This window comes from Thalassophryne amazonica, chromosome 11 (genome assembly GCF_902500255.1).
Source record: "Thalassophryne amazonica chromosome 11, fThaAma1.1, whole genome shotgun sequence".
Classification (NCBI taxonomy): domain Eukaryota; kingdom Metazoa; phylum Chordata; class Actinopteri; order Batrachoidiformes; family Batrachoididae; genus Thalassophryne; species Thalassophryne amazonica.
The window spans coordinates 4286302-4312449 of NC_047113.1; the positions used below are offsets into that span (position 1 = coordinate 4286302).

A 26148-nucleotide genomic window follows, 5' to 3' on the forward strand; every position below is an offset into this window, starting at 1 on the left:
AAAAACTTATTCAGTTTAGTGGTTGAGCTAATAGGATTAATATATTGGAATAGTTACTGCCACCAATAAAGTTAGAGGTTATGTTTTCGCTCCTGTTTGTTTGTGAACAGCCTGGAACCCACAATTTTTCATATATCATGATGATTTTTTTTTTCTTTCTTTTTTTTTTTTTAAACAGAGGATCCTGACTGGCAAGAACTGATTCAATTTTTCAAGGTCATAGGTCAAAGTCAAGAAAAATCTTGGAAAAAATCCCTATCCTTTAACAATGAACAAATTTTCAAAAATTCATAACTGTGAAAAAGATCAAATTTCTTTCATATTTGAGAGCATTATGTAGGCTGGTATCCTTTATTGATTGACAAAGTTTGATCCGTTTTACAGATTTTGTGGACATTTAAATTTAATATTGAAAACCCCATTTAATGTATATTTTACATTATATCTTAATCAAACGTGCCCCAATCACTCTCATATTTGAAAGTGAGGTGCAGACTGACACTTATCACGTGACAAAGTTTGATCTGGATGTAATCCAGATTGTGTTTTGATCTATATGTATTTTGTTTTTTATATTATGTCCTGGGTTCCAACATTCAGTCCTGCATGAGGAACCTTGGGGTGATTTTTGAAAGCCATTTTAAATGTGATAAGCAGATCAGTGCTGTTTCTTCCAACTGTCTCTTAACCAAGTCCAAGCCATATTTCTCTAGGATTGACCTTGTGAAGGTTATCCACGCTTTCGTCACAAGTAGACTAGATTATTGTGACTCTCTGTACGTTGGCTTGTATCAGTCCTCTTTAAACCACCTTCAGAAAAAGTACAACCACATTAGCTGGTCCTGGCCTCTCTTCACCGGCTTCCGGTCCATTACCGTGTTGATTTTAAACTTCTTTTGTTTTTAAAGCCCTCAGTGGCCCCGGTGTATCTTTCAGAGCTTCTTTTTCCTCACACCCCAACCACAGCCTTAAGGTCTTCTGCCAACCTGTTGCTGGAGTTGCCTGATTAAAGACGAGAGGTGACAGAGACGTTACAGCCGCTGCCCCCAGGCTCTCGAACAGTCTCCCCTTTAATATTAGATCATCTCTGTCTCTAGAGACTTTAAAAGCCTCTTTAAAAACCTATTTCTTTTCTCTGGTGTTTCCTAAATGAGGGATCACATCTTGGTTTCCTGTTACTTTTTACTCTTTATTTAACTTTGTTTTTTATTTGTTTTATTGCGTACTACAATTTTATTGTTATTTTTTATTTATTTATTAATTTACTATTGGGGGTAACTTGGTGCCCTTTTTTTTTTTTTATTATGTACAGCACTTTGGTCGACTGCTGTCATGTTAAACATGCTTTAAAAATAAAGGTTGAGTATATTTTAGATTATGAAAAGCCACTTCTAACAAGATTTTGACCTTGAAAATTTTTTCCAAGGTAAAAATTTGTGGAACTAGTGTTGGCAGGGGTTTGCACTCTAGATTTGACTGTGTTGAATGCTTGGTCTCTAAAAGTAAAGGTCAAACAAGGTCAACATCCACTGGATTCAATGACATACCCTGTAACATGGCAAGTAAGCATAACCAACAGCACAAATTATTCAGTTTTAAAACCCCATTAGTTCACAGAGAGGTGATGGTCTTGTGGATAAGCACTGGGCTTGAAATCAGAGGATCCTCGGTTCAAACCCCAGCCTGACCGGAAAAATCACTAAGGGCCCTTGGGCAAGGTCCTTAATCCCTGAGTTGCTTCCGGTGTGTAGTGAGTGCCTTGCATGGCAGCACCCTGACATCACGGTGAATGTGAGGCATCATTGTAAAGTGATTTGAGTGTCTGATGCAGATGGAAAAGTGCAGGCACTTTAAATTTTCACTCCTGTACAAACTGAAACTGACCTTTGTCAACATTTTTGCTGTTTTTACCCCATAAAATTCAGGCATAGACAGTCCAACAGCCGTAGACCGTTTTGGGAATCTTTATGATCAGTCAGATAAGGTGGTATACTTTTTCAAAATGTCTGTAGCATTTTTTTTTTTTTTAAATGGTGACCCCTGTGTGATACTTCACTGACCCCTCACTGGTTATAGCTGCCACATTGGGATGGTCACTGTACATTTTTGTGTAGGCCATGACACACTGAGGCTGGATTGAACGTGTTGCTTAGTCCCCTTAAATGGTACTGAAAGAAAGCCTGCTTGGCCCGTGGCCTAAAAGGTGGTAATCCAACTGTCATGGCAACTTCCAGCATTGTGTCTTTCTGCCAGATGATTCTCACTCACCCAATGCACTCGGAACTCTTTCCTCAACAGAAACCTCTCCAGGCCTTTCACTTATATCTTTCTATAGCACAGTCCCGTGCACCTTGCACCCGAGTTTTCCAGGTCATGCTCTGATTGGTTGGTTTCAAGCTATAATTAGAAGAAAATCCATGAATAATGGACCAAATAAATCCAACCTGTTGGTGCACAGCTCCCACCTTTGCACTGTTTATGTATCCCATGAGATGAAGGCAAGGATGCGGACACCCCCCTAGCTGGATGTGCGCTGACTAACTTCAGACTGTGTGCTGGAGAACCCCAACATGTTACTGTTTATGCAGCAGTTGTGTGTATAAGGAGAACTGATTAAACACATCCTAGACAAACTTTAAGAAAACCTCAGCTTCACCTCTTAAAGACGTCACCGAGTGCAGCGCTCATGACCTGCAGCGCATCTTCCCTTTGATCTTTGAAAAGTCAGCTCACTGAAAATATAATATCTGTAGTTCTATTAAAAAATGACAATGTACAGGTGATTTCCTGAGGTTTGCAGTGCAAAAACTGTGTCCACAGAGGGAGGCACTCCTGACTGGCTGCCGTTTGTCCTCGAGGACGGCGGTTCGGACACGGGGTCAGTTCTGTGGTGTGGAGTAGAAGGAGTGGTGCAGGTGATTCTGGTCCTGAGGATTGTTGGCAAACAGGAGAGGAGTTGTCTCGGATCTGTACCAGCTGGAAGACAAAGTGAACACCAGAAACAACACAAATATCAACTCTACCGTCTTGTGATGCCTTCATAATAAAAATCCTTCTAACTTCCTTCAGTGAGCCCATTGAGGGTCCTGACAGATAAGAAACAGTAAACTATGTTAAAGCAAAAACATCACATTACGAGGAACTGTGGACAAAAGACATCCACCGGCAGCACGACAACAACACAACGGTTGTGGCTGCGTGTGGGAGACACGACCTTCCTTAGACAAAACATCTCCGAGGTATTTAGTGAGACTTCCTGCTACATGATGAGTGGAAACAGCAGGTAGGTCAGTGGGATAATGAGTCAGGCTAACAATACGTAGGTTCAATTCCCAATCACACTACCTATGTGTGTTTTTGGACAAAACACTTCATCTGAATCCTCCCAGTTCACCCAGCTGTAAATGGGTTCCAGTCCTGGCTGCGTTAGACTGGTGTTCCGTCCAGGGGGAGTCGGACACACTGGTGTCCAAAGTATTCCAGAAAGGGCCAAGAGGGTGCAGGTTTTCTTTTGCAGCCACAGTGGCTGCAAAGAAAACCTGCACCTTGCAAACTCTAAATGCTTCACACTCCGGAATTCCAGGAATCCATCAGTGCCTGAGCTTATTCTGTCACGGGTGGCAGGTGCAGACCAGTTGATTAAGAGAAGATCCATAAATATAGAGGACTGAAAAGCTTGATTGGGGAAATACGAGTGGGTTAACCAACATGCCCACAGCTCAATTTCAGCCAGTACCTCTGAATACTAGAGCACAGTTTCAAAGCACGTTACTGTGCTGCTTTGCAATGACTTGATTTGTGACTTCCTGCTGTTGACTCGAACACACTCTGCAGCTTCTCGCTGCTCCCACTTTGAATCTCTCATGTAAAGCCAAACAAAGGAAGTTACTTCAGAAAAAAGGCAAGATCTAACATCAGGTCAACACATCCTCGTATCCACCACAGTACACAACCACCCCAGGTCCCGGGTGGCAACCACTCAGGCAGGCAACTGGTCCATCACCACGTCCATCCCCCTGAAAAATAGCCATATATCTGCCAGGTGATACGTGGGTCACTCCTGGCCTGTTCCTGTTGTTGGGGTCCTCAACACTGAGGCACCTGTGCCTGAGAGTTTTGGCTGCCAACCTTTTTTGACTGAAATTCCCCTGCTTGTATGTAGGAATGGCTGAGCAGCCCCTCCAACACACACACACACCCCAAATCCATTCTCGTTTGTTTTTATAATTATAAAATTTTAACATTTAATTATATATTTTAAATGTGCACGTCTAATTTTGACAACCTCAAAATTAATTGAGGGAAATAACTTGATATTTTTCAATTATTACTCACTGAAAAAATTCAGTAGTCAAAGAGGCAAAATATTAAGTAAACAAAAACACAATGCAGCTCATCAGCTCATGTGTCAGACTTACTGTATAAAACCAACACAGTTTGATAAGAAAACACCCAAAATAATAGTAAATATATATATATAGGTGATTCTTTAACTACGGCCACTATTGGCCTTGTAAATGTAATTTCCACCACATCATTGCCTTACAATATAAAGCACCTTGAGGCAACTGTTTGTTGTGATTTGGTGCTATATACATGTGCTCTGATGTCACTGTTTATCTCCATAGAAACTACCCAAACAATCTTTCATACAAACTGTTTAAAGGGACATTACAGTGTTGTGGTGGAAATTACGGCAATAGTGTGGGACAACTACATTTTGTTTAAAAAAATCACAACAGTTGTATGACATTGAATACCCCAATTATGTTTTGATTATTTTACTGATATTTTATTCAGAGATATTTTAAAACATTAGAAAAAAACATTTCTTTACCATTCATTTTTATCATTGAAGATCAAAAGTCTGGGTGTGGGACAAGCACAAAACAGCAATATTTGCATATAACGATGTTGAAAAAAGGTGAAAAAGTCATCATAGACTACTAGAACAAATTTCTTAACACACTTTCATTGTAAAGATAACTATAAAAGTGTGAAATTTCCCCTTTTTTCTGTTTTTCATACAATATGATCAAAGGACATAATAAGTGCCCATAGTCTAAGAATCACCTATATATATATAGGGCGCCAGTGGACCTCAGTCTGCAGTTCATCTCCACCTTAAAGACACTAACCACACATTTGAGGACAAGGAAGTTAAAATATTAGCCAGAGAGAAGAAATGGTTTGAGAGAGGGGTCAAGGAGGCATTCTTTGTGAAACGTTTGAAACCTAGCCTTAACCGGGGAGGGGGTCTGAGACACGCTTTATCCCCTGTTTACAATGGGGTACTCAGGTCAAAGCAGTTTCAGTCTTTTGTTCATGGTAATGAGTCATTCACGTCATCAGCAGAGTCGTCAAGGGAGCCATCAGGAGAGGGACAGCTGCCCTGTCATTAGGAGGGTGTTAACTAGAGCACAATAGGTGCTAATTAGAGCTATTGTTTAGTCACCAGCCTATAGCAGTCTGCCTCTTGGTAGGAGGGGTCTGGTTAGGTTTAAAACTCCAGCTTTTGTGACTTCTTGATTATTCTTCTCTACAAGAGTCAAGACAGAAGTCAGACCACCAGAGCAAGAATTTTAGCTGAGGAAGCTTCTGCGATTTGAAGCGAAACGTCCTCGCGTCAAGCAACCCAGTCCAGTCGAAGATTCAAGCTTCTCTACTATGGAAACCACCTGGACAACTGAGAGCCTACACAGAAACATCTCTACCATAAGCCGTCTCCAAAGGCATTTCAGAAAATTTGGCAGTACATCCAATCAGCTTCACAACCGCAGACCACGTGTAACCACACCAGCCCAGGACCTCCACATCCAGCATGTTCACCTCCAAGATCGTCTGAGACCAGCCACTCGGACAGCTGCTGAAACAATCGGTTTACATAACCAAAGAATTTCTGCACAAACTGTCAGAAACCGTCTCAGGGAAGCTCATCTGCATGCTCGTCGTCCTCATTGGGGTCTCGACCTGACTACAGTTCGTCGTAACCGACTTGAGTGGGCAAATGCTCACATTTGCTGGCGTTTGGCACGTTGGAGAGGTGTTCTCTTCACGGATGAATCCCGGTTCACACTGTTCAGGGCAGATGGCAGACAGCGTGTGTGGCGTCGTGTGGGTGAGCGGTTTTCTGATGTCAGTGTTGTGGATCGAGTGGCCCATGGTGGCGGTGGGGTTATGGTATGGGTAGGCGTCTGTTATGGACGAAGAACACAGGTGCATTTTACTGATGGCATTTTGAATGCACAGAGATACCGTGACGAGATCCTGAGGCCCATTGTTGTGCCATACATCCAAGAACAGCACCTCATGTTGCAGCAGGATAATGCACGGCCCCATGTTGCAAGGATCTGTACACAATTCTTGGAAGCTGAAAATGTCCCAGTTCTTGCATGGCCGGCATACTCACCGGACATGTCACCCAATGAGCATGTTTGGGTTGCTCTGGACCGGCGTATACGACAGTGTGTACCAGTTCCTGCCAATATCCAGCAACTTCACACAGCCATTGAAGAGGAGTGGACCAACATTCCACAGGCCACAATTGACAACCTGATCAACTCTATGTGAAGGAGATGTGTTGCACTGCATGAGGCAAATGGTGGTCACACCAGATACTGACTGGTATCCCCCCCAATAAAACAAAACTGCACCTTTCAGAGTGGCCTTTTATTGTGGGCAGTCTAAGGCACACCTGTGCACTAATCATGGTGTCTAATCAGCATCTTGATATGGCACACCTGTGAGGTGGGATGGATTATCTCAGCAAAGGAGAAGTGCTCACTATCACAGATTTCGACTGGTTTGTGAACAATATTTGAGGGAAATGGTGATATTGTGTATGTGGAAAAAGTTTTAGATCTTTGAGTTCATCTCATACAAAATGGGAGCAAAACCAAAAGTGTTGCATTTATATTTTTGTTGAGTGTATATATATAGTACCTTGAAAATGAACTGTGGGCCCACGGGACAGGTGAGTCCTCCTCGCTCCCCTGAGGGTCATCGAAGAAATATGGACGAGGTAGAATTCTGTTGTTGACGGCTCCGCTGCTGACCTGTGACAACCACACACAGCACAGGTTGACGTGACAGTCCGAGTAACAATATTTCTTTTATAGATTTGAGTTCAGTGTCATGCTAACCACCTCTTGAGTAGGCCGGCGAACCCTGAATATGAGGATTAGCAGACTGGTTGGGAGCAGCTCCCATATGAAGAGGATGGCACCAAAGGCCAGGTACCCGCTGTCACCCAGCTCGTTACGCAGGTCAGCCTGCAAACAGCATCAGTTAAGGTTGTCACTGGTGGACAGACTCACCTGTCAATCACCCCAGAACGCAGAGAAACAAACCAACACAAAACACAATCCTGATCAACAGCAGGAAGCTCAAGCTATGAACCCATGACAGATCATTTCATAATTCCATGTTTATTATTAAATTTGGTTGAAAATTTAACTATTTATATATTCTCATTTTCTGGCAAAATGAGAAGATTAAACAATAACTTTTTAATTTGTATGTCATATTTAGCAAACTGTGCCTCCCTGAAGATATAACAATAATCAGCCCTTTGACAGCACTGTCAAACTGAGTTAGGATTCCCACCTTTCAGAAATAAAAATAAAGGATGCCACCACGGCTCCTTGGGGCCACGACACCACCACCCAAGAAGTGATACATTTCATTTTGAAAAAAGAATTTAGTCATACTTAAAGCTTTAAGTGCTTTATTAACACAAAACTATTAATGATAAACTGTACAGGCACTGAAGTGTGCAACAATAAACATAAATATGAAGGAAAACAGACCAATAATTTTAATCTTTAAAGTCAGGACATGTTTACTGTAAGAGGAAATAAAAAATAAAAATACTTGTTTGCCTACAGTTTGCCTTGTAACCATCGCCACAAACGCTGTCAAGCCAGGGGTTCGACTCTTCTCACTCACATCTGCACATTTGCAAATGTTTTTGCTTCTTTGGATGTGGTGCAGTTTCGGGTGTAGACATGCCAGGCAACCAGGCAACCCAGAAAGGTGGGCACATGGAGATGCAGATGTGAAAGTCTGAGGTCTATCCGCTGTACCAAGGACCTGACGCAAGGTACACAGATGACACTGGCAGCCCTCAGTATTTCCTGTGTTATATTTTGTTCATTATTCAGTTTTGAGGAGTGTGTGTGGGACACTGACGAAAATAAAGAACAATTTACGTCCCATATTGAATCAATACCGAAGATGAATAAATGTTCTTGATGATGTTTCCCCACAATGAGTCTGATATGGATTCATCCATATCCAGTTCCCATTTGTGTTTGAGGGAGTCCAAACTTCTCTCATGGCGACGGCTCAGTAGTGAGTAAATCAATCAATCAATTCAATCAATTTTTTTTGTATATAGCGCCAAATCACAACAAACAGTTGCCCCAAGGCGCCTTATACTGCAAGGCAAGGCCATACAATAATTATGTAAAACCCCAACGGTCAAAACGACCCCCTGTGAGCAAGCACTTGGCTACAGTGGGAAGGAAAAACTCCCTTTTAACAGGAAGAAACCTCCAGCAGAACCAGGCTCAGGGAGGGGCAGTCTTCTGCTGGGACTGGTTGGGGCTGAGGGAGAGAACCAGGAAAAAGACATGCTGTGGAGGGGAGCAGAGATCGATCACTAATGATTAAATACAGAGTGGTGCATACAGAGCAAAAGAGAAAGAAACACTCAGTGCATCATGGGAATCCCCCAGCAGTCTACGTCTATAGCAGCATAACTAAGGGATGGTTCAGGGTCACCTGATCCAGCCCTAACTATAAGCTTTAGCAAAAAGGAAAGTTTTAAGCCTAATCTTAAAAGTAGAGAGGGTGTCTGTCTCCCTGATCTGAATTGGGAGCTGGTTCCACAGGAGAGGAGCCTGAAAGCTGAAATCCTGCTGAGTGTCCGTTTTGAAGACGTTTTACACTCCAGAATCAAATCCACCAGGTTTTTAGAGGGGCACAGAGGAAAGCTAGCAGAGTTTGACCTCACGAAATGTCTAACCTGGAGATATTTGAAAAAAATGTGAAGACTGGAGAACAAATTTCTGTATGAGCTGTTCATCTGAAGCAAAAGTATTATCTAAGAATGTACACCTTTAAGAGCCCAAATATTAAAGGCTGTCAGTCCAGGAAGGGACAAACGTGATTATTTGACACTGGAGCAGAAAACAGTAGATCTGCAAAATGACATAAGCTCCTAAACTGACTCCAGATCTTCAGTGTGTGAGTAACAACAGGGTCATAGCTACAGCTTGAAAGTGGATTTGTAAATGGTAAGTGAGAGCAGAGTAAAGCAGATGAAGAGCTGGATGTAATCGAGGTCTTTTCCAGAGCCACCCAACTGGGGAGACTGTCTGTTTTTAATCAACATAGTCAGGCTCTATTATCGAGTCATAAAATATGAAACTAGGCAGTGACACGCCACAGAGGCAGCTGTAACATCTTTTTACCAATTCAGGGGTGTTTTTTGATCCAAATGAAAGTGGACAGCTGGCTATTCAAATTAGAAAAGAACGATTTTGCCAAAAATATTGGCAAACTATGAAACAAATACAAAAATGTAGGTAATATTGTAATTTTAATTTAATTCATTCTACCCCCAAGAGAAAGAGCAAGAGTTTTCACCTGGTAATGTCATGTTTGAGATTTGCTAACAGAGGTAAATAGTTAGCCTTATAAAGCTTGCTAAAATCATGTGTTACCCAAATGCCAAGGTATTTAAATTTTTGGGGGCTAATTGTAATTTTTATTACCCTCAAGTTTTGCATTTGAAGAAGTCACAGACATAAGCTCGCTTTTCTGAAGATTAACTTTGTAACCAGATACTTGCCCAAACTGTTTAAGCAAAGCGTTTCAGGATAAGGAGGTGGTGGCCAAGTGGTTAGTGCGCTTGGTTTCAGTGCGGAAGGTTCCAGGTTCAAATCCCACCCCTGCCACATTTCTCTATGTAATGTGGAGTTGCCTCAGGAAGGGCATCCGGCGTAAAACTTGTGCCAATTCAACATGCAGATCCGCCTTGGATTTGCTGTGGCGACCCCGAGTGCAAACAAGGGAGCAGCCGTTTCAGGAATACTAGAGAGGGGATCTGAGATGTGTAAGTGGGTGTTGCTCAGAACTTAAAAAAAAAACAAACAATCAAACAAACAAAAAAAAAAGGGCAATACTTACTAGTACCTTCATCTACATGACTGAGTCCAACATCAAACTTCCATGAGGTCTTAATGAACTGATCTTTTGCACAAAATTTCAGGATATAGTGTGCACAAGGTTTCAGAGTCTCTGTCACCTTCTGGCTACAATTGGAACACTCCCAACATTGAACTTGCTAGTGGCAAGATAAATAAGCCAAGTGGATAACCTTGAGTACTGTGTTTCACATTGATACATGAAGTCCTTGTCAAGATACTGCATTATTATTCACTTAGACCTAAGAGTTCAACATCTGGTGTGTTGCAGCCACCAGAGTGCAGAGTATCTCAAACCATCCATCCATTTGCTATACAGCCACTTACACCAATTAAGAGCCGGGGGTGTGTGGGGGGATTCCTGAGCCTATCCCAGCAGTCATAGGACATGAGGCAGGGTACCCCCTGGACAGGACACCAGTCTATCACAGGGGTCTGAAACCATGTCAAGATATTACATATACAAGGTTGCAGACACTCTTCTCCCTGCACGCCAATGGGTTTCATGGCACACAATGCATCTGAACGATTATGACAGGATGTTAGATCTTTAATAAACATAATTTTACAGATACATTATATAACTCATAAGAAGGAAAATGCAACTGTTTTACCAATCCATGACAAAATATACATTAGAAATAATTAACTTTGAGACAAGATTCCAAACGCGTTCTCCACCGCACAACACGCACGAGACAACCTGCAGCTGTAGAAAATTTCTCTGTGATTCTGGGAGCAATGAGAGAATGGTTTCATCAGCCAAGTTCTGAGAGCAAATTTGTCATCGGCCACGAAATGATTATTTTATATAGAGTGGCATCATGGTAAAAATGGACTACATTTATATCGCGCTTTTCCATCTGCATCAGACGCTCAAAGCGCTTTACAATAATGCCTCACATTCACCCCGATGTCAGGGTGCTGCCATACAAGGCGCTCACTACACACCGGGAGCAATAAGGGACATCAATAGGGGCATCAAGCGGGACAAAGCAAGATGCATTGGCACGATGAATTGCACGGCAGTGCAGGGATCAAATTTGTGCACGTGTCAAGGTGCCTTTAGGATCGAAACGTGCTTAATGCAGAACTTATGTGAGGTTTGAGAGAGGTGACCTTTTGTACAGAATTTCACATGGCTGACAAATCTATCACACAGACACGCGTCAGTTCCTACAGCTGCTCTGCCTTCAGCGATGCAGAAAAAAGTTGGAGAGAGAGAGAGAGAGATCGGTCTCACTATGGTCGTGGCTTGATGTCAAAACATGACAGCAGATATTTTTCACTAATCCAACCGCTGACATACCTGATCAGAGACATTGTACCAGCTGAAGTTGAACGACTCCACCCGCTGGCTCTGGGACAGAACCAGAACGGCCAGGTTGTAACAGGCCCGACTGGTAAACAAAAGGATCACTGCTGCTCCCAGTGCTGCTGTACGGCACACTGTGGTGCCCTGGTCAGGAACAAACCACACAGTTAGTTTCATTAGTAGCTGAAACAGGTGAAGCTGTGCCGTGCTTCCACTGCAGAATGAATTAAACACCACACCTTACTGTTCAGGTAGGGGCTAATGGAGCGCGAGTGACGGGCAAGAAGCAAAAGCAAGGCGGCCAGGAACACTGCATTCAGGATGAAAAGCAAGTCGTTGACTAGAACTCGAACCAGGACCAGATTCCAGGTTCGTTCCCCTGACCTGCTGTCATCTAGGTCCCCAAGAACTGCACAAACCACATTGACACAGAGGAAGATGGAGCTCAACACTGCATACGTGCAGCGTGCCAGCCACCTTACCGGAAGAGAGAAAACAATGAGACAATATTAACAAAACCAAGGTTCAAAATTGATATAAAAAACAAAACAAAAAGTGAAACATACAATCCTCTGTCCACATTGGTGCTGTAGATCTCTTTTACTTTAAGCAACACCTGTGACAGAAATTAGAAATAATAGGAGAGATTAAAAACAACAATCAGAGAATAAAAATACAGTGTATCCTGAATGTATTCACAGCGCTTCACTTTTTCCACATTTTGTGTTATAGCACAGATAACCAAAAAATTAACTTCGATAACAGATAATAAGATAACTGAAAAGTTATCTTTGATAAAGATAAACCGATAAACCACCAAAAAAATGTATCGGAAGTTACAGATAATCAATAACCGATAAATTCCGGTGTTGTCTATGGGACATTTGCAGTTACTAAAGAGCTGAAACTGATTTTTAACACAATCGCTTTTGAAAGCATCAAAAGCGGTAAAAAACCTAAAGAATAAGCAAGAATGTTTGACCATGCTGCCCCCTGCAGGAAGCAGCACAGACAAATCCTGAAAGCACCCACGAAATCAACTCTTTACTAATCATAATCATTTTTCTTTCAACATTCTGCTCCTGCTGGAAGCTCTTGTTTACAACAGCGCTCCCACCACAGAGACACACCGAGAGCAGCTATAAGGCCAGCTCTCTATCAATTTCAAAACTCCGGTCAGGCAGAGGTCTTGAAAATAAAGTCATACTAACTTATGGTTTTTTTGAAAATACTGATAGAATAACTCCATTAATGTCAATTCTGCCATTTGTACAAAGTTAAAATATAACATATATCTTTTAATGTTGAATAAGGCACTAATTCTGAGGTTTTGTAACAAACACAGACCGCAAAGCATTCTGGGTAAAAGTGCTAAACAGTGATTGGTTCAGTAATCCATTATGTAAACCAACACGTTAATGTGACGTGTGTCATGTGTTGGTTTGAAGATAAATGTGCTTTTGTAAAATATTCCATTTTTATTTGTAAAAACAGGCATTTTTACGGAGCCCTGGAAGTGTCATCGCAATTGCATGTTTTAAAACTTTTATGATGTTGTAAAACGTGCACTCAATATTAGTAAGTAAGTAAGTAAATTTATTTATATAGTGCCTTTCACAGACATAAGGCCATGTACACACGTTGTCGGGTATTTGTAAAACCGAATATCTTACCCTTTCAGTTTGGGGAAAAAACTTCATCCCACTATGTCGTTTAAAAAAAAAAAATCCATCCACATCGAACCGTATAAATGTGTTGTAATTAGTCTGCCAAACCTTTGGGTGGCGGTACTGATTAAAATTCTATCCAATCAGGAGCCTTATTCTCTTGTCGTCACTTCCACAAAAACTAAAAACGGCGCCAACCTCGTTCGTGTGGACCGATAAGGAGTCGGAATTACTTCTAACCGTAGTTTTAGAATACAAAGTTAACATATATGCACACAAAAAGCGCCTGGACAATGGACAATACCAACACTTTGAGAGAGCAGCCATGTACCCAGACGTTTAATACTGCCATGAACACTCCTGGCCAGTAGATGGCAGTAGCGGCCTTGAAAAAATGTCAAACAAAATTCCAGATAATCCCTGTCTGCTACATTTAAGATGCGTGGAATTTAACAAACGCAAATACACTAAGGTCTATAAACCCAGAGAATATATTCACGAGAGTTTTAGGCACTAGAGTTTAATGTTGTTATCTGTGGACCCTGAACAGAGTGTCTGAAATGCATTTGTCCTGTCGTGAACGTCTGAGATTACCTTATGCTACCCATAATGCATTGCTGCCTGGCACAGCATGTGCTCACAAAACCTTAAAAATTAGCACATTACTTTAAAACGAAAACATATATCTGATATTTTCACTTTATAAACTTCAGACATGACAATAATTTTAAATAACTTGTCTAAAATGAGTGGTCAAAATTTGAACCATAAGTTAAACATGTATGCCTCTGGATGACTTGGTGACATTGCGATTATATTAGTGTGGTGTTAAAAGAAATGACTTTTTTTTTGGTCACCAGTTCTCCTTTGCTTACAGATGATAGAGTGGTTTCTGATTGCAGAGGGTAGAACAACATGCTTATTAGGAAACTTTTAACAGGTAAGTCTCAACAGCTTTAACAGTTTTAAAAATGTTTTTCACTGTTCATCTTAGTTTAGTATGTTATCGGTCTAAAAGTTATCAGACGGTAATTCATCGGAAGATAATTAGTCCGATGATGGTTTTTAAATTTATCTAAAAAGATAATCCAATAATGAAAACATTATCTTCGATAATTATCTGTTATCGGAAGTGTGCCCACCACTGGTTATAGCCTTATTTCAAAATGGAATAAATTAATTTTTCCCCTCAAAATTCTACTCATAAAAACCCCATAATTTTTTTGTTTTGCAAATTTATTCTTAATGATTGCTGGAAATAAAGGCAAAGACTGCAGTGACTTTAAAATGTTCATGTATCCATCTGTTAACATGTCAAAAGAAAAATGTTTGTTATTTTTATTAAACCCCTTGAATTAAAACTGAATAGTCTACACTACTTGCTCATCTTCACAGTGTCATTTCAACTCTATTGTTGTGGTGTACAGAGGCAAAATTACAAACAACTGTGCTCTGTCCAAATACTTATGTACCTGACTAACTGTTCCCTCAATTCCTGTTGCTGCTGACTCAAGTGTTTCCACATAATCCACATTTCTGATCATAAAATAAGCCGTGTATCATTGTTGGTGGTTTTACCTGAGTGAAATACAGGTTAATAAGGCTGAAGGTGAAGAACTGCAGACACACGGGGAAACAGTACAACAGCCAGTAGATGGCCACAGGCAAGTGGTTGGCTTCCAGAGCATTATGGAAGTAAAAGGAGAACAATGTGGTGCGGAGGCCGGCCCAGAGCAGACAGAGGAACAGAAACACACTTTGGTAACTCCATCTTTTGTGTCGGTAAATGAACAGAAGCCAGAGCTGGAGATACACCACGAGGAACAGGCCAGCGTAGAGGCAGGTGTAAAGGATAGTGAAGCCAACTTGGACAGATGGAGCAACAGCTGGGTGCAGGGGAACCGGAGTAGCACCAGCAGAGAAGTTGGAAGGAGCTGCAGCTGCGACTGGAGCTTCCATTGGGGTGTCAATGTGAATAAACATCCATAGTCTGTTTACAGCCTGAGAAACCTGAAGATCACAACAAATCCACAAGGTCAGCAGGTTATCTACAAAACATTCTGAGCTTGAGGTAAAAAAAAAAGGGCTAAATACTCTTGTAAAATTACCAAAGATTAATCTCAACATGTCCCAAAAAGTCCTAAAATCTCCCATACTTCATACTGGAATACTCCCCAGTGCTCATATGATTGTGTAACTAATTTAAGTTATCAAATCAAATCAAATCAATTTTATTTATATAGCGCCAAATCACAACAAACAGTTGCCCCAAGACGCTTTATATTGTAAGGCAAAGCCATACAATAATTATGTAAAAACTCCAACGGTCAAAACGACCCCCTGTGAGCAAGCACTTGGCGACAGTGTGAAGGAAAAACTCCCTTTTAACAGGAAGAAACCTCCAGCAGAAACAGGCTCAGGGAGGGGCAGTCTTCTGCTGGGACTGGTTGGGGCTGAGGGAGAGAACCAGGAAAAAGACATGCTGTGGAGGGGAGCAGAGATCAATCACTAATGATTAAATGCAGAGTGGTGCATACAGAGCAAAAAGAGAAAGAAACACTCAGTGCATCATGGGAACCCCCCAGCAGTCTAAATCTATAGCAGCATAACTAAGGGATGGTTCAGGGTCACCTGATCCAGCCCTAACTATAAGCTTTAACAAAAAGGAAAGTTTTAAGCCTAATCTTAAAAGTAGAGAGGGTGTCTGTCTCCCTGATCTGAATTGGGAGCTGGTTCCACAGGAGAGGAGCCTGAAAGCTGAAGGCTCTGCCTCCCATTCTACTCTTCAAACCCTAGGAACTACAAGTAAGCCTGCAGTCTGAGAGCGAAGCGCTCTATTGGGGTGATATAGTACTATGAGGTCCCTAAGATAAGATGGGACCTGATTATTCAAGACCTTATAAGTAAGAAGAAGAATTTTAAATTCTATTCTAGAATTAACAGGAAGCCAATGAAGAGAGGCCAATATGGGTGAGATATGCTCTCTCCTTCTAGTCCCCGTCAGTACTCTAGCTGCAGCATTTTGAATTAACTGAATCATATCCTTAAACCTAGTTACAGTGCTTTCTGAAAGACTTCTAGTGTAATGAAACGTATTCCCCACTGCTGGGTAGTCCATCAGAGTAAATGTAAATGTTATTAAGAAATGATCAGACAGAAGGGAGTTTTCAGGGAATACTGTTAAGTCTTCAATTTCCATACCATAAGTCAGAACAAGCTCTAAGATATGATTAAAGTGGTGGGTGGACTCATTTACATTTTGAGCAAAGCCAATTGAGTCTAATAATAGATTAAATGCAGTGTTGAGGCTGTCATTCTCAGCATCTGTGTGGATGTTAAAATCGCCCACTATAATTATCTTATCTGAGCTAAGCACTAAGTCAGACAAAAGGTCTGAAAATTCACAGAGAAACTCACAGTAACGACCAGGTGGACGATAGATAATAACAAATAAAACTGTTTTTTGGGACTTCCAATTTGGATGGACAAGACTAAGAGTCAAGCTTTCAAATTAATTAAAGCTCTGTCTGGGTTTTTGATTAATTAATAAGCTGGAATGGAAGATTGCTGCTAATCCTCCGCCTCGGCCCATGCTACGAGCGTTCTGGCAGTTAGTGTGACTCGGGGGTGTTGACTCATTTAAACTAACATATTCATCCTGCTGTAACCAGGTTTCTGTAAGGCAGAATAAATCAATATGTTGATCAATTATTATATAATTTACTAACAGGGACTTAGGAGAGAGAGACCTAATGTTTAATAGACCACATTTAACTGTTTTAGTCTGTGGTGCAGTTGAAGGTGCTATATTATTTTTTCTTTTTGAATTTTTATGCTTAAATAGATTTTTGCTGGTTATTGGTGGTCTGGGAGCAGGCACCGTCTCTACAGGGATGGGGTAATGAGGGGATGGCAGGGGGAGAGAAGCTGCAGAGAGGTGTGTAAGACTACAACTCTGCTTCCTGGTCCCAACCCTGGATAGTCACGGTTTGGAGGATTTAAGAAAATTGGCCAGATTCCTAGAAATGAGAGCTGCTCCATCCAAAGTGGGATGGATGCCGTCTCTCCAAAACAAGACCAGGTTTTCCCCAGAAGCTTTGCAAATTATCTATGAATCCCACCTCATTTTTTGGACACCACTCAGACAGCCAGCAATTCAAGGAGAACATGCGGCTAAACACGTCACTCCCGGTCCGACTGGGGAGGGGCCCAGAGAAAACTACAGAGTCCGACATTGTTTTTGCATTTGCATTTGTTTTTCCTCGGCAGGTGTGTCGCCAAGTGGAGAAAAACGATTAGAGATGTGAACGGGTTGGCGGTGTACACAGGGCTTCTGTTTAGGGCTACGCTTCCTCCTCACAGTCACCCAGTCAGCCTGCTTTCCCGGCTGCTCGGGATCTGCTGGAAGGGAACTAACGGCGGCTAAGCTACCTTGGTCCGCACCGACTTCAGGGGCCTGGCTAGCTGTAGAATTTTCCACGGTGCGGAGCCGAGTCTCCAATTCGCCCAGCCTGGCCTCCAAAGCTACGAATAAGCTACACTTATTACAAGTACCATTACTGCTAAAGGAGGCCGAGGAATAACTAAACATTTCACACCCAGAGCAGAAAAGTGCGGGAGAGAAAGGAGAAGCCGCCATGCTAAATCGGCTAAGAGCTAGTAGCTGTGCTATGCTAGCGGATTCCTAAAAACACACAAAGTGAATAATGTGTAAATAATTTAGAGGTGATTCAGCAGAGGGAGTGCTTTAGTTAAGGCACGTGAAGATTACACTGTGAAACAAATCGTTATCTAGATCAATCTAACTGCGCAGATTAAATAGCTAACAGATACAGCAAAACACCACTGTGCTCCGGAACAGGAAGTGATACAATACCGCAGTGAGAGCCAACCACCAGTAGAGGTCAGAATCGAAAGACTTCTACTGTAATGAAACTTATTCCCCACTGCTGGGTAGTCCATCAGAGTAAATGTAAATGTTATTAAGAAATGATCAGACAGAAGGGGGTTTTCAGGGAATACTGTCAAGTCTTCAATTTCCATACCATAAGTCAGAACAAGATCTAAGGTATGATTAAAGTGGTGGGTGGACTCATTTACATTTTGAGCAAAGCCAATCGAATCTAACAATAGATTAAATGCAGTGTTGAGGCTGTCATTCTCAGCATCTGTGTGGATGTTAAAATCGCCCACTATAATTATCTTATCTGAGCTAAGCACTAAGTCAGACAAAAGGTCCGAAAATTCACAGAGAAACTCACAGTAACGACCAGGTGGACGATAGATAACAACAAATAAAACTGGTTTTTGGGACTTCCAATTTGGATGGACAAGACTAAGAGTCAAGCTTTCAAATGAATTAAAGCTCTGTCTGGGTTTTTGATTAATTAATAAGCTGGAGTGGAAGATTGCTGCTAATCCACCGCCTCGGCCCGTGCTACGAGCGTTCTGGCAGTTAGTGTGACTCAGGGGTGGTGACTCATTTAAACTAACATATTCGTCCTGCTGTAACCATGTTTCTGTAAGGCAGAATAAATCAATATGTTGATATACAGTCATACATAAGTTATACAGTCGCAGACATATGTTTACGTACACCTTTGCTAAAAACATTCGGCGATCACCTTAGTATTTCTTCTGTTCTTCTTGTTGTTTAATACTGGCAAATTATACAGTATTTTTTGTCTGTTGTATTTGTGTTGGTGACCCTCCTGTCCTGTGCACCAACAGCAATTCGTCCGTGAATTGTTCTGTAATTTATGTTTGTAGCATGGCCCAAGCAGAGGGTCACCCATTTGAGTCTGGTCTACTTGAGGTTTCTTCCTCAGAAGGAGTTTTTCCTTACCACTGTTGCTCTGGGGGTTGGTAAGGTTAGACCTTACCTGTGTGAAGCGCCTTGAGGCAACTCTGCATTTAATCATTAGTGATTGATCGCTGCTCTCTTCCACTGCATGTCTTTTTCCTGACTCTCTCCCCTCAGCCCCAACCAGTCCCAGCAGAAGACTGCCCCTCCCTGAGCCTGGTTCTGCTGGAGGTTTCCTTCCCACTGTCGCCAAGTGCTTGCTCATAGGGGGTCGTTTTGACCGTTGGGGTTTTTCTGTAATTATTGTATGGCTTTTGCCTTACAATATAAAGCGCCTTGGGGCGACTGTTTGTTGTGATTTGGCGCTACATAAATAAAATCGATTTGATTTGGCACTACATAAATAAAATCGATTTGATTTGGCGTTACATAAATAAAATCGATTTGATTTGGCGCTATATAAAGGAAAAAATAAATTAAAATTCAAACTGAATTTTCTCCGAGGGCACATATTACATTTTGTCAAACAATATGTTAGCTATAATGTCTACTTTATTTCCATATATAGTTATATAAAAATAATAATACATTAGATGGTGGCTACAGTTGTGGACATACGTTTACATACAACCGTGGCTAAAAAGTTGTAAAATAAATTTTCCTCTCCTGCACATAATTCATTTTATTGAACATTAAGTGCATGTTTGTTCAAGAAAGAACAATTTTGCAGCCATTCCCATGAAAGCAGAGTTGGCAACTCAGTAGATAAGGAGCTAGCCTACCAATATGTTGACCTGGGTTTGAATCCCACTCATGTTTTCTATATCCTAGGACCAGGACACATTGTCTCAGTCCACCAAGATGTAAATGGGTACCGGTCTTGCCTGAGGAAGTAACATACGTTGGACTGAAGTAACACCCGAGGCCTAGTTCAAAAATAATGAAGCCAAAGTGTGTCCATTAGTTCCTGGTATTATTGAACAAGTAATATAATTATTCTATTGAAGCAGAGTAGGAGATATAGCTAAGGTTTTGACACAAATAAATCAAGGACTTATTCTCAGCGTTACGCTTGCGACAGTTTTACCTTGCTTTAGAAGCATGATGTTTTTTTCTAGGAAATGACATTTCTACCTTTACAAAAATGTATTACTGTGTGTTAGTATGAAGCACAAACAAACAATACAACAATACAAGGTTATTTCTTTAACATTCAACTTTAAACGATAATGCTAAATATCAATGTCACACAAAATTGATGAAAAAAAGTGCTATTTTTTGGGTAAATTTCGTGCATATCTCTGGAACCGTGCAGAATTTTTCCATGAAATTTTCAGTACCTGTCAAAGAGACTATAGGCAACTCACAGATAAATCTGGATGGTGCTAAATAAAATAATGGCTTGTTCATGACAAATGCAATGCAAATCAGCAGTTAGGCTTCATTATTTTTGAACTAGGCCCCAAGAAACCTGCACCCTGTCGGCCCTTCCTGGAATCCGGTCTATAGGATCTACAACCCCTGGCAATAATTATGGAATCACCAGCCTCGGAGGATGTTCATACAGTTGTTTAATTTTGTAGAAAAAAAAGCAGATCACAGACATGACACAAAACTAAAGTCATTTCAAATGGCAACTTTCTGGCTTTAAGAAACACTATAAGTAATCAAGAAAAAAAATTGTGGCAGTCAGTAACGGTTACTTTTTTAGACCAAGCAGAGGGAAAAAAATATGGACTCACTCAATTCTGAGGAATAAATTATGGAATCACCCTGTAAATTTTCATCCCCAAAACTAACACCTGCATCAAATCAGATCTGCTCATTAGTCTGCATCTAAAAAGGAGTGATCACACCTTGGAGAGCTGTTGCACCAAGTGGACTGACATGAATCATGGCTCCAACACGAGAGATGTCAATTGAAACAAAGGAGAGGATTATCAAACTCTTAAAAGAGGGTAAATCATCACGCAATGTTGCAAAAGATGTTGGTTGTTCACAGTCAGCTGTGTCTAAACTCTGGACCAAATACAAACAACATGGGAGGGTTGTTAAAGGCAAACATACTGGTAGACCAAGGAAGACATCAAAGCGTCAAGACAGAAAACGTAAAGCAATATGTCGCAAAAATCGAAAATGCACAAAAAAAGAAATGAGGAATGAATGGGAGGAAACTGGAGTCAACGTCTGTGACCGAACTGTAAGAAACCGCCTAAAGGAAATGGGATTTACATACAGAAAAGCTAAACGAAAGCCATCATTAACACCTAAACAGAAAAAAAACAACATTACAATGGGTTAAGGAAAAGCAATCGTGGACTGTGGATGACTGGATGAAAGTCATATGAATCTCAAATCTGCATTGGGCAAGGTGATGATGCTGGAACTTTTGTTTGGTGCCGTTCCAATGAGATTTATAAAGATGACTGCCTGAAGAGAACATGTAAATTTCCACCGTCATTGATGATATGGGGCTGCATGTCAGGTAAAGGCACTGGGGAGATGGCTGTCATTACATCATCAATAAATGCACAAGTTTACGTTGATATTTTGAACACTTTTCTTATCCCATCAATTGAAAGGATGTTTGGGGATGATGAAATCATTTTTCAAGATGATAATGCATCTTGCCATAGAGCAAAAACTGTGAAAACATTCCTTGCAAAAAGACACATAGGGTCAATGTCATGGCCTGCAAATAGTCCGGATCTTAATCCAATTGAAACTCTTTGGTGGAAGTTGAAGAAAATGGTCCATGCCAAGGCTCCAACCTGCAAAGCTGATCTGGCAACAGCAATCAGAGAAAGTTGGAGCCAGATTGATTAAGAGTACTGTTTGTCACTCATTAAGTCCATGCCTCAGAGACTGCAAGCTGTTATAAAAGCCAGAGGTGGTGCAATAAAATACTAGTGATGTGTTGGAGCATTCTTTTGTTTTTCATGATTCCATAATTTTTTCCTCAGAATTGAGTGATTCCATATTTTTTTTCCCTCTGCTTGGTCTAAAAAAGTAACTGTTACTAACTGCCACAATTTTTTTTCCTGATTTCTTACAGTGTTTCTTAAAGCCAGAAAGTTGCCATTTGAAATGACTTTAGTTTTGTGTCATGTCTGTGATCTGCTTTTTTTCTATAAAATTAAACAACTGAATGAACATCCTCCGAGGCCAGTGATTCCATAATTTTTGCCAAGCAAATGTCCATCCCTATTTGATAAGCAGAAACTATTGATATTCAGAAAGACTGAATTAAATCCTACAGTATATGTGGCACATTATTAAACTGGTTATCAGATTTTCTACACAACAGAAAGCAAAGCCTTATCACTGGAAATTAAAAATATTCATGGGTAAATATTAAATCACGTGCTCATGTGCCCAATTTTATTTGTATTATTCATAATATTCTGGATAAAATTAAATCAAACAAAAACATTCTCAGTTACAAAACATTGAAGACATAACTGCAATGCCGGAAAACTTGACAGAAATGGGAGAAAATGTCAGTTCCCTTTTAACGTAAATCTTCCATTTGCTGCCAGATAAAAATACATAAATACTTCAAACAGCGATACAGGCGCATATAATCTCATATTTAACCGATTGTGGCTGAATCTGTACATACCTGTATGAGAAGCAGCTCTGAAAAATATAACCAGACTCTACGGTGGGAACAACAAATAAACACTCAGTTTTTCTTTCGTTTACAACGACTACATCACAAAACCACTCGGTAATACAAGGATTTCCCGGGGGGGAAAAAAAACATGAAATATCGGCGGCGTTTATAACGACTCGACACTGAAAACAGATTTATTTTGAGAGAATTTTCGGGATTAGCAGTGTTTTGATGATAATCTCCTCCACTTCCGCGTTGCGTGACCTGCTGCGTAACACCTGATAGGCGGAGCCACAACTTTGATTCCACCCGCCAATCAGCGACGGCAGGAAATCGCGGTTTCTTCAATTTGTTGTTTACTAATTTTGAGAAGACACGAACATGGAAACGCAAATAGACGATTTATAACCGACACGGAGTATTAGTGTTACTTTTGTAGATGTTCCCGGTTCGACACAGTGGACAGTCCGCATTAAAACGTCAATCTTTTGTGAGCCGAAGCAGCTGAGTTCGTCTTAAAGTGAGCCAAAATGCCCATGGTGCTGCGCTCCAGAAAATCCCGAACTGCGGGCGAGAGCGCCGAGGAGCCACGGCCACGGAGCAGGACACACCGCCCGCACGGGAAAGTAGAATACGAGGCTGAGGTGGGTTTGCTCAGTTTTTCCGCCTCCTCTTCCTCCGCAGCCACGTAGCTCGCTAACGTTAGCACCATTAGCTGGCTGAGCCCGAAGAGAAACAAACCTCAAAGAAAATAACACTTCGAAACCCGCTTGCTTTTAGCTGCGGTGTGTTATTGTTATCTTAAATCGTTTTAGATATTTTAAAGCGTATTTCTTGCGGTAACCTTGTCGTGTTCTTTGCGGCATTGCAGTAAGTTTTGTTGTGTTTTTTTTTGTTTGTTTTTTTTTTTGCTATGTCATGGTAAATTCGGCTCTGGTCTGCCGTGCGCTCGCACCGTGTTCGTAATCGGGAACCGATGCTTCCTTATTACTGACGTTATTGATTTGACCCTGCCAGGACACAGATGGGTCGGATTCTGAGGTTGCGCAAAGCACCGTGATGGAGACACTTCGGAGCCTCCCGGCTGAGCAGCAAGAGGAGGAGGACGTGGCTGAGATACGTGTCCCGGTAAGATATAATCCACCTGCAACAGCAGCCTGTCTTTATTAGATTAGATACCACATAAGAAGCCTCCCTGGGTGTGGCAGCCGCGTGGCACAATGAATTCTTTATGGCTCTGTGCAGCAGTAGGTCCTCAGGTGACATAAAGTACAGCTGTGTCTTGGGTGGCATAGTGGCAGCTTAGCCTGCAACAACAATGCAAAGACGGCAATCGCTCGAATTACAGAAATTCACTGCATGTCAAACTGTGTCAATGGCCAACAAACCATCCGCTGTTCCACCCTAGACAAGATGGCTCTCCAACCACCCATCCAAGATGGTCAAAACCAGATAGTGTCTTGGGTGGCACACGGCAATTTAGCCTGCAACAACAAGGCAAAGACAGCAATCACTCCAATTACAGAAATTCACTGCATGTCAAATTCTGTCAGTGGCCAGCAAACCATCCTCTGTTTGTTGGCCGTTGATAGAGTTTGACATGCAGTGAATTTCTGTAATGGGAGGGGATGGCTGTCTTTACCTTGTTGCTGTACGCTTTGTGTTCATGTAGTTGGCCTGTTGTTGCACTTTCTAGTGTGTGATGACTAGTATCAAGACTAAACTGCTAAAATCTAGGGATTTGAAAATGTCCCATGAGCTTTAGTTTGTAGCATTTGAGTTGTTGCAGTTCTTATGTGCCCCAAAAGTGATTACGGTACCTTCAAGTGTTACCTTGAAGGAAATTATTGTTTTGAAATACGTATATATCTGAGATGCATGCAGACAGATTCAAGAGATGTTTTTTTACTAAAAAAAAATTGTGTAACTTTAAAAGTCTGTTTTCCACAGGAACTGAAGGATTGTACAGTTGTGCTACACTGTCTGGAATCTAAAGAGGATACATCAAAAGAGCTTGAGGACAAAGAAGACATGAGTCATAAAGGAGGGAAATCTGTCTCTCGAATTCCTACTTTTCAAAAACGAATTCCACTTGGAACCCACACCTCAGAGATACCCGTTTTCAAAAGAGATGCCCTCCTCACAGCAGGTCAGCCTCCTGAAATGGGTGGAAGTGAAGATGTTTTGAAGTCCAAACCGTCAGTCAGAGAAACTGCTCTTCCTCTGCCATCAGTACGTGTCCCCAAAATTAGCTTTGATGCTTCCTCACCCTTCAGTATTATGGAGCAAACTGGTATGACGGCCTATGGCCTCGCTTCTACACCTAAAAGCAAGTCCGATGAGTCAGAGTCTGCACAGCACTATTTTATGGCAGTAACACCCAGACCTGCCCTCAGACCAGAGCAAGGATCAGACCAATATTTAACAGAGAAACACCAAAGCAGTTCTACACAAAGAGAAGTTGATAAAACACTAGATGACCCCATATCTCATCATTCAGTTGATGGATCTATTTGGCAGAAGCCACATGACGATGCAGGAGAAAAGTTTGATGCCGATGTTGACTGCGGCATCAGCCTCGGTGGCTCAGGAGCAGGTGGGAAAACAGAGTTTCTTGAGATTGTTGAGAAGAATGAGGAGCCTTTCCAGTTGAAGGCCATTATGGATGAGGAACCACCTTGGAAGACTGATCCATTAAATGAACCCGAGCTTAAGGAGGACAATGGATCGTCATCAGATTCTCAGTCAGAAGATGATTTGATGGTTGAACAGTCTGGTGTTGATTCAGGTGGTTGTCACCTTCTTGAACCTCATGCAAGTAAAGGAAAAATTCAGTCAGATTTCTCAGATCCTGTAGAAGAAAGTACCAGCATGGAGGAATCCACCTCACCCGCAAGACCAATGACACCTCTTGAAGCCAAATCTACAAAGGTCAGTTATGTTCTCCCTGCTTAGCTGATAGTACATTTTACTGACTCCTGTTTTCTGTCTGACTTTGTGAATTGTGATGGAATTTCTCCACCTCATACAGTAGCAGCTTTGGAATGTGATGCTATGCCCGACTTGTTTCTCAGTCTGTCATTTGTCACATGGGCTTGTAGAGATTTTTGTCATTGTTTTGCAGAGATCATCATGCTGGAGTTTTGCCTACTTCTGGTTCTTGCCCACCACCTTTCTGCTTTTAGGTGGGTTTGGTCAGCATGTTTGGCACTATGGTCTTCCGCTGTCTGTGGCCCAGTTCACAGATCACCTGCAGCTGCACTGGCTGGAGGGATTTGGCTTTGTAATGGAGCCTTGCAGCTCGGATTGTCGGTAAGAATTTGATACATCGGTACGTTTTGTGGCATGCCTACGAAACATGGAGGTGCCATTAAACATTATTGTAGATTGTGAGATGGGTCATTTTAAAACCGTTGTTTTTACAAGTGAGAGACAGGATTCCAGTTGTCTATCTGCATGAGCTGCTTGAGGTTAAAGCTCCCGTCACACATAGCGAGTAGGAATCGGCCCGACACGGCAAATATTGCCATAATCAG

The 26148-nt window shown here is 41.5% G+C and overlaps 2 protein-coding genes across 2 annotated transcripts in view; one reads left to right on the top strand and one right to left on the bottom strand.

Moving 5' to 3' along the window:
• Nucleotides 1-1949: 1949 nt before the first annotated feature.
• On the bottom strand, nucleotides 1950-22865 carry gpr137 (G protein-coupled receptor 137). Its single transcript, XM_034181057.1, has 8 exons — nucleotides 22619-22865; nucleotides 14772-15203; nucleotides 12093-12142; nucleotides 11766-12003; nucleotides 11521-11670; nucleotides 7146-7271; nucleotides 6943-7055; nucleotides 1950-2976 (listed from the first exon to the last, which is right to left on the bottom strand). Exons 2-8 carry the CDS (start codon nucleotides 15174-15176, stop codon nucleotides 2880-2882), a joined length of 1179 nt encoding a protein of 392 aa, XP_034036948.1. The 5' UTR covers nucleotides 15177-15203; nucleotides 22619-22865; the 3' UTR covers nucleotides 1950-2879.
• Nucleotides 22866-23014: 149 nt separating this feature from the next.
• The window catches only part of pld7 (phospholipase D family, member 7), a 35064-nt gene continuing 31930 nt past the window's right edge, over nucleotides 23015-26148 (top strand). Inside the window, exons 1-4 of the mRNA XM_034181054.1 lie at nucleotides 23015-23256; nucleotides 23630-23740; nucleotides 24563-25543; nucleotides 25737-25924. Coding sequence (XP_034036945.1) covers nucleotides 23143-23256; nucleotides 23630-23740; nucleotides 24563-25543; nucleotides 25737-25924 — 1394 coding nt within the window. The 5' untranslated portion in view covers nucleotides 23015-23142. The remainder of the gene's footprint in view (nucleotides 23257-23629; nucleotides 23741-24562; nucleotides 25544-25736; nucleotides 25925-26148) is intronic.